Source organism: Heptranchias perlo, chromosome 14 (assembly GCF_035084215.1).
Source record: "Heptranchias perlo isolate sHepPer1 chromosome 14, sHepPer1.hap1, whole genome shotgun sequence".
NCBI lineage: Eukaryota > Metazoa > Chordata > Chondrichthyes > Hexanchiformes > Hexanchidae > Heptranchias > Heptranchias perlo.
Genome location: NC_090338.1, coordinates 8,945,300 through 8,961,421, shown reverse-complemented (window position 1 = coordinate 8,961,421; position 16,122 = coordinate 8,945,300). Strand labels below are relative to the sequence as shown.

The 16,122-nt window shown below is 41.8% G+C and overlaps 1 protein-coding gene and 1 long non-coding RNA gene across 5 annotated transcripts in view; one reads left to right on the top strand and one right to left on the bottom strand.

Annotated features, from left to right (window-relative positions):
- Positions 1-16,122, bottom strand: part of LOC137332306 (protocadherin gamma-A11-like) — a 182,120-nt gene that overhangs the window by 135,015 nt on the left and 30,983 nt on the right. Inside the window, exon 1 of one of the 3 annotated variants that reach the window (XM_067996019.1) lies at positions 1,882-4,592. The exons of the other annotated variants lie outside the window; for them this stretch is intronic. Within the exon in view, the coding sequence (XP_067852120.1) occupies positions 1,882-4,326 (2,445 nt within the window). The 5' untranslated portion in view covers positions 4,327-4,592. Of the gene's footprint in view, positions 1-1,881; positions 4,593-16,122 lie in introns of those variants that run through there. 3 annotated transcript variants of the gene reach the window in all.
- Positions 3,181-16,122, top strand: part of LOC137332307 (uncharacterized) — a 58,666-nt gene continuing 45,724 nt past the window's right edge. The window contains exon 1 of one of the 2 annotated variants that reach the window (XR_010965624.1): positions 3,181-4,895. This is a non-coding gene — a long non-coding RNA (uncharacterized lncRNA). The remainder of the gene's footprint in view (positions 4,896-16,122) is intronic. The other variant, XR_010965623.1, reaches the window with a different exon arrangement.

Genomic DNA, 16,122 nt, shown 5'->3' with positions numbered 1-16,122 from the left:
ATTTAAATACATGTTCTTTCCTCTTTCTATCATTGTTGGTTGTAATGGTCTCTGTGAAACAAATGAGTTTTGGCAGTCGCAATCTACTTCATGGTGGGTGTAAAGTTACAGCAGAAAACAATCTATAATTCAACAGTAATGAAATTGGATTGAATTCTCAGTGATGGCTGGTACACAGTAAATTGGAAAATGTCACACTGCTTCAGTCTGAGGAGAAAGTGGGAGTGAGCATATTCCAGACATGGGCCACAGTACTTTTGTGGAGCCAGAAGAAGCACTCCTGTTCCTCCTGGCCCACAAAAATTAAAAAGAAAGGGTTTGGACCCTTTTTGTTTAGACGCCACCAGTGGTCCTTTTAGGGACAAATGGATGGAGTGTGTGTGGCTCACTTTCTATCCATTTGTACTTCAATATTGCAATCAGGATCCTACAATGGCATAGGACCTTAATTTGCACATTTAAACAGCCTCCTGTCCGAAGCAGGTGGGCATGCTGTTCGCCCATTCATAAGCCCTCCTGAAAATTGTATCAGGCAGGCCTTGGGTATCCAAAGGATGACGGAGGGTCTCCACCCCTGATTTTCCTCTGCCGGCTGTCCATTTAGCAGGTGATGAATAGGCAGATGGCGGTTGAAAATCACTCCGTGTTATCATAACCACACAAAGTGAAATGACTGATCTATTAGGCTGCATTTATGTTAGTTCCAAGGTTAATACAGATTCTGAGACCTGAAGCTACATTATTGATTGCAGTATCGCAGTAACTTATTTTAACTGCCGAGCTCCAAATTGAATTTTCAAGATGAGAAGAGAAACCTCTGCACAGGCATGGTTATAAGATGAATAAGAGTTGTTTTGACTGTGTGACTGGAATGTCCACATTCTGAATAAATTTCAAGCTCTGTGTATTTTTATAAAGTGCCCAGGAGTTAAGGAATCTTTTCTATAAACTAGATTTGGCACTGCGTGGAGTTTTACTTCAGACGTGGGCCACAGTATTTATGCGGAGCTAGGAGGAGCACTCCTGCTCCACCTGGGCCCACAAAAATAAAAGAGAAAGGGTTTGGGCCATTTTGTTTAGAGGCCATGCAGTGTCAAAGACAAGCTCTGTAACATAGTCTTCTCCACGGGGGTGGGGGGGAGGGGGGGGGTGGGAGGTCGCACACCACTACACTTTATGTTGGATCAAGATCTCACTCATAGGAATCACAAAAATTACAGCACTGGAGGCCTTTAGCCCCATTACACCTAGAATTTTAACTGGAGCTATTTACTCTAATACCCAATTCCCTTGCCTTTTATCCATACCCATATAGATTATTCTTCAAATTTATATGAGCTTCACTAATTAAATGGTGTAGTCTTCATCTCAGTAGCAACATCTGGTGAAGCTTTCAATGTTCTAATAACTCCACTGTCATATTGTCACTTTTGCATCACAATATGCATTGCAGCTTCACAAAGGTAGCAATATAACTGAACCCTTGTTACATGGACCTATGCAGGTCCCAAGGTGCATTTACACTCCAAATGTAGTGTTGGCGCAAAGTGATTTGGCTTGACACCAATGCTGCAGTTACAGTTTTAATGCAGCCTGAAACTGGCATCAGGGACCAACCTGGGACTAGAAGGAAGCTGAATGGCAGACATTCCCTCATTTGAGAATCATAGGGACCTAGCACTCAATTTACAGTCCAAGATCAGCATTGGTGCACAGTGATTTCTGCTTGGCACAACTGCTAATCTTGTGGAGTGCGAATGCACTCTTAGACATCGCTGGTGATCTGATGAAATCAAATGGTGCAGGAAACTAGAAATAAATAGTCAAATACTCACTGTTTCCCCAACTTTCGCTAGAGGAATTGCCTTTGATGCAACTCACCTCAGAGTGTGGATTTTTCCAATTATTCATTAACTCCCCTCTCCATTCTGCCAGAAGCGTGTCAGTATTTGCCACGTCATTTTGCAACGTTGCTGTGTTATATGGCGCTAAAAAGAAGAAATCCCCCTTATTTGATAATTCGTTTGGACGAACTTTATAGGAGTATGTTCGAGAGAGCGACCCATTCCCAACTAACTCAACGAAGTGGGGGGTTCCTTTATAATCGGGTACAGTTTGAAGATATACATGCGAATTTGGATACATGTCGTTCGTATCCCATCGTCTAAAATTGCAGCACGAGGGCGAAGGTTCGCAGCAGCGAGATCTATTTATATCAGAATGACACATGGTCACAATGAGGACGATTAGAACCACCAGAAGAATGGAAGAGGTTGAAGCTAAAGTGATTATTAAATAAAAAGCTAAATTAGAAGTATAGCGGAGGGTCTGGGGTTGTTCAGTTTGGTCTGGTAGATTTTCTGCACCAATGTCGGTTATTAATAAGTTGATGGTGACCGTGGCGGAAAGGGTTGGGTGACCATTGTCTTTCACTAGAACAACGAGTTTTTGAATGGGATCATCTGTTTCCAGGAAACGACGAATGGTCCTGATTTCTCCCGAACTGTGTGTTATGCTGAACTGGCCTGAGTCAGTGGCTTGCAGCAACTGATAGGACAACCGAGCATTCTGGCCAGAATCTGCATCTACAGCCATCACTTTGGTCACGAGATAGCCTGGGTCCGCAGAGCGAGGCAAAATTATTCCAGAACTGTTCTTTGTCAGTGGGGAAGTAACTTGAGGGGCGTTATCGTTCTGATCCAGGACGATGACGTTCACAGTCACATTGCTGTCAAGCGTAAGTAACCCGGCGTCCCGAGCTTGAACGTGGATCTGAAAGTTCTTGAGCTCCTCGTAATCAAATGAGCGTTGGGAAAAGATGACACCGGTGTCTGAGTTGATTGAAACGTAGGCGGATGCAGGCATGTCATGAATTTGGTTGTTTAGGATTGAATACGCTACATGTGAATTCTGGTTTTGATCCGGATCCAAAGCGGAGACAGAACCTATAGACGAACCGGGAGGGTTGTTCTCGGGGACATAGACTGTATATGAAAGCTGTGCGAAACGTGGTGCATTGTCATTAATGTCTGAAATCTGGACCAAAATAGTTTTGTTGGTGGCGAGAGGAGGAGACCCTGCATCAGTGCAGACTATGTCAACCTTATATTGAGAAGCCATCTCTCGGTCCAGATTATGACTGGTGGTCAGTGTGTATGTGTTCTTTAAAGATGCTTTGAGATTAAATGGTAGGTCGTGCGGAATCTGACACTGAGTTTGTCCGTTTACTCCGGTATCTCGATCCGTTACACGCATCAGAGCTACTACAGTCCCAGGCTGGGCATTCTCCTGGACCGGGCTAGATACTGACATTAATGTCACCTCGGGCGCATTATCATTCACATCACTTATCTCCACTATAACTTTGCAAACTGCAAAGTGAATACTGTCCTTTGCCTCTATGTTAATCTCATAAAGGCTGTTTTCTTCAAAATCCAGTACCCCTTTGATTCTCATATCTCCCGTTTTGGACCCCAGGCTGAAGAGGTCACGCACTCTACCCGGGGTACTGCTGCTGAAGGAATAGTTTATGTCCCCATTCGAACCCTCGTCTAAATCAGTGGCGTTGAGTTTGATAACTAAAGTACCTATTGGCATGTTTTCCATTAACTTCACCTTGTACACCGCCTGGTCGAACGCCGGCCAGTTATCGTCGACATCGAGAACAGTGATGATGATTTGAGCAGTGCCGGATCTCTCCGGGGTTCCGCCGTCAATAGCTGTCAGAAGTAATCGATGAGTCGCCAACTCTTCCCTGTCCAAAGACTTGGTCAGCACTAAGACAGCAGTTATACTGCCGTCGCTGTTGTTCTTGACCTCTAAAGCGAAGTGTTGATTTGGGTTCAAATGGTAAGTGTTGATGGAATTGATGCCTACGTCCGGATCATGCGCGCTCGGGAGCAGGAAGCGCGTTCTCGGCGGAACTGATTCCACGATGTCCAAACGGAGCTCATCATTGGAAAAACTGGGGGAATTATCATTTATATCCAATATCTCGACTTCAACGCTGTAGAGTTTCACGGGGTTTTCGAGTATAATCTCATTATTAAGAACACATTTAGCGTTTTGCCCACAGATCTTCTCCCTGTCTATCTTAACATTCACACGCAAATCACCGTTATCTAAGTTTACCTTCAAATGCCGCTCATTGGCCTCAGACATTATCCGAAGCCTGCGATTAGCTAAGTCCTTCACGTCTAAGCCTAAATCCCTGGCGACATTCCCAACAAAGGCCCCTTGCTCCAGCTCTTCAGGAATTGAATAACGGATCTGTCCAGAGACATCTTTCCAGATACAAAGCAGGAAAATAAAAGTCCACGTTAGCATTCTCTGTCTGAATTAGTCCTCGCATTCGGAGTGCTGTAAGAATCCAAACCAAGAAATTGCGGCAACCACCTGTATGCAGCGTAAGATCCGAAATGTCGTGATGAAGACTTAATATCCGTTCCTAACAGTTGAGAAAGACTGCATGGAAAAAGATGGCTGTTAGATGTGAATGTAAACACTGAATCAGTGCTTTTCCTTCTTTCCGATTTTTCGCCGTACGTGGTGTTAGGGGGAGGAGTGATGGATCTCTGGCAGTATTTGAGTACCTCATTGGTACACAGCGACACAAAGAGTCTCCGCCAATAATTGCACGATACAGTCGTTAAAGCTGGACTGCGTCAACAGTGCAGAAGGAAGTTGTCATTTGGTATGCAGTTTCGGTAACAGTAAAATGTTTTTGGGTGCGCGTTACACCAAATCTGAACAGCGTTTCTAGTGCATTTCTATTTCTTTTAAAATGTTAACAGTGGCAGACTTGATTTCGACTGTGCAATGGAAATCATTCCTGTAACTGTGTTCGTCAGTTCCTGAAAAACAATGGCGAAGATAAAACTCCCAGAAGCTTTTTTGTGAGTCGAGAACTTTTATTGCCAATTCCTTTTTCATTGATTTTATTTTTTTAAAAAAAAGCTCATTTTGAAGTTTAACTATTTAAAGGATCTTGCTGACTTTTCGGCTTTTAAAAAGTAACTGAAAGCGCCGATTTTGTCAAGAAAATTAATAATCTGCTTAATACTTTACGATATTAGATGTCTTTACTGTGTTCACTAACATTTATTTATATATATATACGCACTTTAAAGAACATACTTGCGGTGTAAAGAATAGTTGGTTACTTCTAGTCCGGACATAAATGTTCCTACAACAGTTCAGACAATCCTAAAATATAAGTGGGGAACCACTTCGGTGGACGAACATTCCTGGTAAAGAAAAGCAAATCCGAAAGTGCAGTCGGTCCACACTGTTTGTTTAATATTCCAGACACAGTCAACAGCAAGGACAAGAAGTTAAAGAAAACATTTACTGGAAAGTTAATTTCATTCTTCGCCAGCAAGGAACGCAGTTTTAATTTTATCCGGGCTCTATTCATGATTGTAACACATCCAAAACAGTACTGTATTTAATCAAAATAAATGTTTTCTATACCTAGATTTTAAGGTAGCTGATTTTCATGTCAATGCGTTTATCAAACAATGAAACGCTGGAGTCTAAATATGCAAAGAAAACCTACCAGTCAGGATACATCAACTGGGCAGTCAAGCTTCAGTAATCCTTGCATAGAAGAAAAGTTGCCAAGTTGAACCCAACAACAAACAGGAAGTATCATTTTTAAGCCAATTATGATCTAACAGTATGGTCACTACAAATAAGTGAGACCTGGACAAACAAACATTCAAAAGTAATACAATTGCAACCTAGTTTAAAAAGCAGCATGTTGATAATTATTATTGCTATGTTAGAAAATTGCTGATCGTGGCATTTAATCCTTTCTAGTCATGTTACAAAGAGTTATGGTTACGAATAAAAACAATGTAAGGACACGAGAAGCAGCGTTATGGTTCGGTCACAGTCTTACTGGATGCTGTATAATATGTTACATATATGTGCACATCCCGAGATGGATTATATTATCTGAATATAGTTTTTGTTGACTAAAAGGATTATTATTTTCTGAGTAAGATATAAAGGGAGACTAAGTGGAGAAGTGGGTTGCCACACTGCCTTTTCAAATAACATAAGAAAGAATGGAAGAAAAAAAGGTCAATTAGACTATTCATTATTCTGCATCCACAGATCATAAAATATACACTGTCTTCAATTCTATCTCACCAGTATAACTTTCTCAGGGAAATTTCTACACACATACATTTTGATCCACAAAGGCAATTAAGCAAAATGCCAGAAGATTCATTCATCTCACGTGTTTAGTGTCACTGGAGACAACAACGAACATAGAAAAAGCAGAAGGCGATTCAGCCCCTCGAGCCTGTTCCACAATTCAATTAGATCATGGCTGATCTGTACCTCATGATGAAATGGGCAGACATATGGCAGATGAAATTCAATGCAGAGAAGTGTGAAGTAATTCATTTTGGTAGGAAGAGTGAGGAGAGGCAACATAAGCTGAATGGTTCAATTTTAAAGGGGGTGTAGGAACAGAGAGACCTGGGGGTGCATGTGCGCAGACCTTTGAAGGAAGCAGGACAAGTTGAGAAGGCTGTTGTAAAGCATTTTGATCCATCCGCCTTCATACTCTTATCTAATAAAAATGTATCAATCTCAGCTGTGAAAGTTTCAATAGACCCAGCATGCACAGCCTTTTGGGTGAAGGAGTTCCAAATTTCTGCTACTCTTTGCATGAAGAAGTGCTTTTTAATTTCATTCCTGAATGGCCTGGCTCTAATTTTAAGATTATGCCCCCACCAGAGGAAGTAATTTATCTTTATCTACCCTAATGAATCCTTTTTTCATTTTCATAGAATCATATAATGATACAGCACAGAAGGAGGCCATTTGACCCATTATGCCTCTGCCAGTTCTTGGGAAGAATTTTACAATTAATCCCACAACACTGCTCTTTCTCCATAGCTCTGAAAATTTTCCCTTTCAAGTATTTATCCAATTCCCTTTCGAAGGTTGCTATTGAATCTGCTTCCAACACCCTTTCAGGTATTGCATTCCAGATCAATTTTTTCCCCTTATTTTACACCTGATTCTCTTGCCAATTACCTTAAATCTGTGTCCCCTAGTTACCAACCCTTTTTGCCACTGGAAACGGTTTCTCCTCATTTACTCTATCAAAATCTTTAATGGGTTTGAACACCTCTATCAAATCTCCTCTCAACCTTCACTGCTCTAATGGAACAACCCCAGCCTCTCCAATCTCTCCACATAACTGAAGTGTCTCAACCCTCATACCATTCTAGTAAATCAGAATTGGCCACAACACTCTAGCTGGGGCCTAACCAGTGTTTTATAAAGGTTTAGCATAACTTCCTTGCTTTTGAACTATGCTTATATTTATAAAGCCAAGGATCCTGTATGCTTTTTAACAGCCTTCTCAACTTGTCCTAACTTGCTTCCTTCATAAATTTGTGTACATAGACCCCAGGGGCTCGATTTTCCCGGGAAATTGCGGGTGCGTTGGGGCTGGGGGGCTTCAAAAATCGGGGAAATCCATTTAAGGCCAGCAGGATGATAGTTAAAGAGCCAAATCTACTTTATTGAGGTACTTAAGGCACTTTACTTGTGACATATTAGGTAGTTAGAATGATTTTTAACTTACCTGGGCAGCTTTCCCATGACTTCTGATTCATGCCTGGTGAAATCAGGCATGACTGGTCGGATCAGGCAAAATGAAATTAAATAAATGAAATAAATAAACAATGCATGAAGTTAAAACACAAAATCGACCTACCTTTCCACCCTGCTCCGATGTCTCCCTGTCCGACCTCCCCCTTTTCACCCCCCCCCCCGATGTCCTTCCAATCTGCCCCATTCACCCCCACCCCGATGTCCCCCTGATCTCCTCCTCTTCACCCCCCAATGCCCCCCCAATCTCCTCCTCTTCACCCCCCAATGTCCCCCTAATCTCCTCCTCTTCACCCCCCAATGTCCCCCCAATCTCCTCCTCTTCACCCATTGATGTCTCCCCGATCTTCCCCTCTTACCCCCCGATCTTCCACTCTCCCCCCGATCTTCCACTCTCCCCCGCCGATCTTCCACTCTCCCCCCCGATCTTCCACTCTCCCCCCCACGATCTTCCACTCTCCCCCCCCCGATCTTCCACTCTCCCCCCCCCCCCCGATCTTCCACTCTCTCCCCCCCCCCCCGATCTTCCACTCTCCCCCCCCAATCTTCCACACTCCCCCCGGATCTTCAACTCCTCCCCCGCCAATCATCTGTTCCAGTGCCGGGTGAAGACTCACTCTCTCTCTTTCTCCCCCCCGCCTCGCATTGCAGCTCCTGACGGCAGCCAGCCAGTCAATCAGGTTGGCTACCGGGCGTGAAACCCGGACAGCACGTTAGTCACCATCAATTACAATGCGATCATGTTGGAAATGGTAAGTTTTGTTTATTCGGGTTTGCCACACGCACCTTCACCCCCCCTCCCTGGGGAGATTTGGGGGGAAATCAGGGGGTCAAGAGAGGGAGATTGAGAGACATCGGGGGGTGAAGAAGGGGAGATCGGGGGGACATTTGGGGGTGAAGGGGGAGATTGGAAGGACATCAGGGGTGAAGAGTGGGTGATCGGGGGGACATCGGGGGGGTGAAGAGGGGGCGATCAGAGAGGGCGACATTGGAGCAGGGTGGAAAGGTGGGTTGATTTTGTGTTTTAACTTCCTGCATTGTTTTTTTAATTTAATTTATTAATTTAATTTATCCGCTGCCAACCCGCCACCATTTCAAAATTGAGCCCCAGTCTCTCTGTTCCTGCATTCCCTTTAAAATTGTACCAATTAGCTTCTATTGCCTCTCTTCATTCTTCTTACCAAAATAAATCACTTCGCACTTTTCTGCATTAAATTTCATCTGCCATGTGTATGCCCATTTCACCAATCTCTCTATGTCCTCCTGAAGTCTATTACTATCCTCTTCATTGTTGACTGCATTTTCAAATCTTGTGTCATCTGCAAATTTAGAAATTGTGCCCTTTATAGCCCAGGTTATTAATATATATCAACAGGACCAGTGGTCCTAATACTGATCCCCAGGGAGCACCACTGTATTCCTCCCTCCACTCTGAAAAACAACTATTCACCACTACTCTCTGCTTTCTGTCCCTTAGCCAATTTCACATCCACGCTGCCACTGTCCCTTTACTCTCATGGGCTTCAATTTTGCGAACAAGTCTATTATGTGGTATTTTATCAAGAACCTTTTGAAAGTCCATATACACAATATCAACCACATTACCCCCATCAAGCCTCTCCATCACTTCATCAAAGAACTCAATCAATTTAATCAAACACGAATTGCCTTTAACAAATCCATGCTGGCTTTCATTTATTAACCCATACTTTTCCAAATGCTAATTAATTTTGTTCCGGATTATTGTCTCTAAAAGTTTCCCTACCACCGACGTTAGACTGAATGGCCTGCAGTTGCCGGGTTTATCCTTCTCCCCTTTTTCAACATGAGTGTAACATTTGCAATCCTCTAGTTTTCTGGCACCACTCCCATATCTGGTGAGGGATGGATGATTCTGTCCAGAGCCTTCTTCAGCAATCTAGGATGCATTCCATCTGGATCGGGTGACTTTTCTACTTTGGGTACTGCCAACATTTAAAGCACCTAATCTTTATCTATTTTTATCCTATCCAATATCTCTACTACCTCCTCTCTCACTATGACATTTGCAGCATCCTATTCTTTTGTGAAGACAGATGCAAAGTACTCATTTAGTCCCTCAGCCATACTCCATGCCTCCACAAGAAGATCGCCTTCTTGGTCCATAATGGTCCTCACCCTTCGTAAGATTACCTTTTTATATTTATATGTCTTTAAAAGATTTTTGGGTCCCCTTTTATATTAGCCACTCGAGTAGAGCACCTCTTAATCTTCTAAACTCAAGGGAATACAAGCTTAGTTCATGCAACGTGTCCTAATAATTCAACCCTTTTAGGCCCTGTATCATTCTGTTGAATCTGTGCTGAACCCCCTCCAAGGCCAATATATCCTTCCTGAGAAGCAGTGCCCAGAAACAAATGAAGTACTCCAGATGGGGTCTGACCAAGGCTTTATACAACTGAAGCATACCTTCCTCCCATTTGTATTCTAACCCTCTTGAGATAAAGGCAAATATTCCTTTAGTCTTTTTGATTGCCTGTTATACCTGTCCATTGTCATTTAGTAATTTGTTCAAATGAACACCCAAATATCTTTGCTCCCCATAGTTCCTAATTTCTTAACATTTAGAAAATTTGTCTTTCATGGATCTAAAGATGGTGACCTCACATTTCCCCACATTGAACTTCATTTGTAACTACCCTCTATTTTGTATTTCATCTCTTGACTCTATAACTATGGTTATAACCTCCGGTCCCATTTCAGTTAGATATTTATTCAGCTCTGATTTGTGACAGTTAAATCTACACTGAGTGATTTTTTTTCTGTGGGTATCTGTTCCATATTTCTATTACTGGGTGGAGAATAAATCTACTATTTAGCATCACTTGAGTGCTGTCCGCTTAAAAATTGTGTCATAGAATCATAGAATCATAGAAGTTACAACATGGAAACAGGCCCTTCGGCCCAACATGTCCATGTCGCCCAGTTTATACCACTAAGCTAGTCCCAATTGCCTGCACTTGGCCCATATCCCTCTATACCCATCTTACCCATGTAACTGTTCAAATGCTTTTTAAAAGACAAAATTGTACCCGCCTCTACTACTGCCTCTGGCAGCTCGTTCCAGACACTCACCACCCTTTGAGTGAAAAAATTGCCCCTCTGGACCCTTTTGTATCTCTCCCCTCTCACCTTAAATCTATGCCCCCTCGTTATAGACTCCCCTACCTTTGGGAAAAGATTTTGACTATCGACCTTATCTATGCCCCTCATTATTTTATAGACTTCTATAAAATCACCCCTTAACCTCCTACTCTCCAGGGAAAAACGTCCCAGTCTGTCTAACCTCTCCCTGTAAGTCAAACCATCAAGTCCCGGTAGCATCCTAGTAAATCTTTTCTGCACTCTTTCTAGTTTAATAATATCCTTTCTATAATAGGGTGACCAGAACTGTACACAGTACTCCAAGTGTGGCCTCACCAATGCCCTGTACAACTTCAACAAGACATCCCAACTCCTGCATTCAATGTTCTGACCAATGAAACCAAGCATGCCGAATGCCTTCTTCACCACCCTATCCACCTGTGACTCCACTTTCAAGGAGCTATGAATCTGTACTCCTAGATCTCTTTGTTCTATAACTCTTCCCAACGCCCTACCATTAACGGAGTAGGTCCTGGCCCGATTCGATCTACCAAAATGCATCACCTCACATTTATCTAAATTAAACTCCATCTGCCATTCATCGGCCCACTGGCCCAATTGATCAAGATCCCGTTGCAATCCCAGATAACCTTCTTCACTGTCCACAATGCCACCAATCTTGGTGTCATCTGCAAACTTACTAACCATGCCTCCTAAATTCTCATCCAAATCATTAATATAAATAACAAATAACAGCGGACCCAGCACCGATCCCTGTGGCACACCGCTGGACACAGGCATCCAGTTTGAAAAACAACCCTCTACAACCACCCTCTGTCCTCAACTTCTGGGCTGATGGTTCAATTCAGGTATTTGCTGTACTTTTTTTCAGCAGCCCTTAGAATTCTAATGACATGAATTATATTCCTATAAATCTTATATTCTTCAGTACTGCTGCTCATAATTCGGCCCTAATCCTGGAATGGTCTTGTTCCTGGTCTCTGATACCTCTCCAATTGCATCAATGCCATTTTGACTATTTGGTGCACAAATTTCATATACTGGGGTAAAATTTCCTCCATTTGCTTTGTGTGGTACAAAGTTATTTTGAAGATTTTCTCTTTCTAGTGAGACTGTAAACATTTTTTAGAGTATGTTATAAATATGTTATTTGAACAGAGGAAGTTTTCACAAATTAATTTATGTTGCCATTACATCAGAGACATTCTTATTACAATATTTCAGATATAGCATAATTTGTAATCTGCCTAAGCACAGATTACTTCTTTTGAATTAAAGCCAAATGCCCTCAAGATCTGTCCTGGCATTTGATTAGTTTTGTTAGTAACAGCTTTGGGCTCTGAGGTTGATTCCCACAAACTGATCAAACAAAACTCTCCTTTCTCTGCTGGCCATAAGGTTACAAAGTGAAATGATAGTCTCAGTCTAGGTGCTGGTGAAAGTAGACTCACAACACAAACCTGCACCAACTGGTGTGGTGAAATGGAAATGTCAAATGGATGCAATGTTGGGTGATCTTCTGAAGTTGAGGCAAAAAGATATTGTTGGGGCAAAATGAAATGGGACCTTTCCTCTGCATCAAACCTGTATTGTATCTCATCAGGGAGTGAGTCATGTTGATACTGGGTGCTGAAATGGGAATTAAAATCCACAAAAAACACACAAATGTAACAGCCATTAACATTCACATCTCTAATAATTCCTATATGCATGTTTTAGTGTCAAATTTGACATGAAAAGATAAACCTAAAACTAAACTAATCACACCACAATGTCCACATATTTTGAACTATTATTTGTAATTATTGAAAAAAATCACACATTTAGTGCATAACTTGGATTTGCATGTCTACCTAAGAACATAAGAAATGTTAAGAGAAAAGGTAATTTCACCCATCAATATGCTTCCCTTCAGTATTTTACCTACCCCAGTCTGGAATTAATTTGTATTTGAATAGCACTAAAGTCGACATTTCTATTACCAGTCTCCACATATTTATTACTCTTTGCATGAAGAGATATCTTCCATAACCTCTTCTAAATTTATCAAGGAGACTAACAAGGGTGGGCATAATATTAGAAGAAGAGATCAAAAAAGAAATAAAGACATTTAAGTTAGAAAGGGGAGAGATTTTTGATAAACTTTTTTTTATTCGTTCATGGGATATGGACGTTGCTGGCAAAGCCAGCATTTATTGCCCACTCCTAATTGCCCTTGAGAAGGTGGTGGTGAGCCGCCTTCTTGAACCGCTGCAGTCCATATGGTGAAGGTTCTCCCACAGTGCTGTTAGGAAGGGAGTTCCAGGATTTTGACCCAGCGATGATGAAGGAATGGCGATATATTTCCAAGTCGGGATGGTGTGTGACTTGTGCCTGCTGCTCTTGTCCTTCTAGGTGGTAGAGGTCACGGGTTTGGGAGGTGCTGTCGAAGAAGCCTTGGCGAATTGCTGCAATGCATCCTGTGGATGGTACACACTGCAGCCACTGTGCGCTGGTGGTGGAGGGAGTGAATGTTTAGTGTGGTGGATGGGGTGCCAATCAAGTGGGCTGCTTTGTCCTGGATGGTGTCGAGCTTCTTGAGTGTTGTTGGAGCTGCACTCATCCAGGCAAGTGGAGAGTATTCCATCACACTCCTGACTTGTGCCTTGTAGATGGTGGAAAGGCTTTGGGGAGTCAGGAGTTAAGTCACTCACCACAGAATACCCAGCCTCTGACCTGCTCTTGTAGCCACAGTATTTATATGGCTGGTCCAGTTAAGTTTCTGGTCAATGGTGACGCCCAGGATGTTGATGGTGGGGGCTCCGGCGATGGTAAGGGGAGGTGGTTAGACTCTCTCTTGTTGGAGATGGTCATTGCCTGGCACTTGTCTGGCGTGAATGTTACTTGCTACTTATCAGCCCAAGCCTGGATGTTATCCAGGTCTTGCTGTATGCGGGCTCGGACTGCTTCATTATTTGAGGAGTTGCGAATGGAACTGAACACTGTGCAATCATCAGTGAACAACCCCATTTCTGACCTTATGATGGAGGGAAGGTCATTGATGAAGCAGCTGAAGATGGTTGGGCCTAGGACACTGCCCTGAGGAACTCCTGCAGCAATGTCCTGGGGCTGAGATGATTGGCCTCCAACAACCACTACCTTCTTCTTTTGTGTTAAGTATGACTCCAACCACTGGAGAGTTTTCCCCCTGATTCCCATTGACTTCAATTTTACTAGGGCTCCTTAGTGCCACACTCGGTCAAATGCTACCTTGATGTCAAGGGCAGTCCCTCTCACCTCACTTACAGAGGATAAAGTCCCTGGTGCAGATGGATTGCATCTGCGCATATTAAAAAAGTTAGGGAAGAGATAGCAGTGGCATTATTCCATATATACATATATTATATATATATATATATATATATATATGTAGCTATGTATATATATATATATATATATATATATATTTATATAAATTCATTAGAAAAGGGAATAGTGCCAGAGGACTGCTAATGTTATTCCAAAATTTTAAAAAGGAAATAGAACAAGTCCACAAAGCTATCGACCAATTAGCTTAACATTGGTGGAAGGAAAGATAATGGAATCGATACTCAAAGAATTAGTACAAAAACATCTAGAAAATGAAAATCAAATAAAGAGTAGTCAGCATAGATTTCAGAAGGGAAAGGCATGCTCGTCCAACCGTATTGAATTGTTTGAAGAAGTAACAGAAAGAGTAGACAGGATAATGCAGTAGATGTACTATATTTGGATTTTAAAATATACTGCTTGCATAATAAGAGTCTAAATGGGGTAGAGGAGCAACGGGATCTTGGGGTACAGATACACAAATCACCTGTGGAGCAGGTTAATAAGGCCATAAAAAAGGCAAACCAATCACTGGGGTTCATTTTTGGAGGGTAAGAATTGAAAATCAGAGAAGTTATGTTAAACTTGTAGAGAACCTTGATCAGACCATGCTTTTTGTACTGTGCACAATTCTGGTGTCCATATTATAAAAAGGATAAAGAGGCATTGGAGAAGGTGCAAAAGAGATTCACAAGGATGATACCAGAATTGCGCAGATATACTTATCAGGAGGGGCTAAACAGGCTGGGGCTATTTTCTCTAGAAAAGAAAAGGCTGAGGGGTAACCTAATAGATGTCTTTATAATAATGGAGGGGTTTGATAGGGTAGATGTAGAGAAAATATTTCCACTTGTGGGGTAATCCAAAACTAAAGGTCATAAATATTGGATAGTAACTAACAAAATCCAATAGTGAATTCAGGAGAAGCTTCTTTATCAAAAGAGTGGTAAGAATGTGGAATGTGCTACCACCAGGAGTAGTTGAGATGAATAGCATAGATGCATTTAAGGCATAGCTAGATAAATACATGAGGAAGAAAGGAATAGAATGATATTCTGATATGGGTAGATGAAATATGGAGGGAAGAAGCTCACGTGGTGCATAAACGTTGGCATTGACCAGTTGGGCCGAATGGCTGTACATTTGATGTAACTTGATGTATATATTAGTTCATATTTATGGCCTCTGCTCCCAGTACCCTGTCTTATTTTAAAGTAATATGTAGGTGTTTTCTTTTCAAAGTAATTTAATATTTGCTATAGTTGTAGAATCTGACCTTTTTAGCCTTTCCATAGGTAATCTTTTATTTATGATCATTCTGCGTGGTCATCTCTGCATCCTCTACAAAGTTTGAAAATCTTTGTGTAGCACATTTACTAGGGCTGTATATAGTATTGTAAGTTTGCTCTCACTAAGTCCATTATACAGCCTCACCATAACCTTGGCAGACTTGTATTTCACTGTTATTGCTAAATATATCTGAGCATTTTGTTAGTTTTGTATTGCCTCAGCATATTGGCTGGACAGTTCCAGAAATTAGTCCACTATTATTGCCAGGTGCTTTTTCTAAGAATCTCTTGCTAATTCATAAGTATTGTTAGATGAAAAAATACCAAGGTCCATCTTGTTTGCTTTCTACCATCCTGTAGTCTCTTGATACAATGATGATGGAGTTGTTGATTAATCATAGCAATCAATCTCTATCAATTAGTCTACAACAGCCCCAGACATGATGCGAGGAAAACCCCAGTGGTGGAGAGCTTTGGCTAAGGTAACTATGTCCAAAGTAACTTTTTCATCCCAAGCATGCTGCACTTACCTCATAGCTTGTCTCATATTACTCATATACTGTATCCCAAACTGTTATTTTCTCAAAGAAATCTATCTAATTTGCATTTGAATGAATCAATACTAACTGCTTCCACCAGCTGTTCCATAGATTGACCATTTGCTCAATGAAATATTGTTTCTGCAGGTGAGTTTTGAATCTAC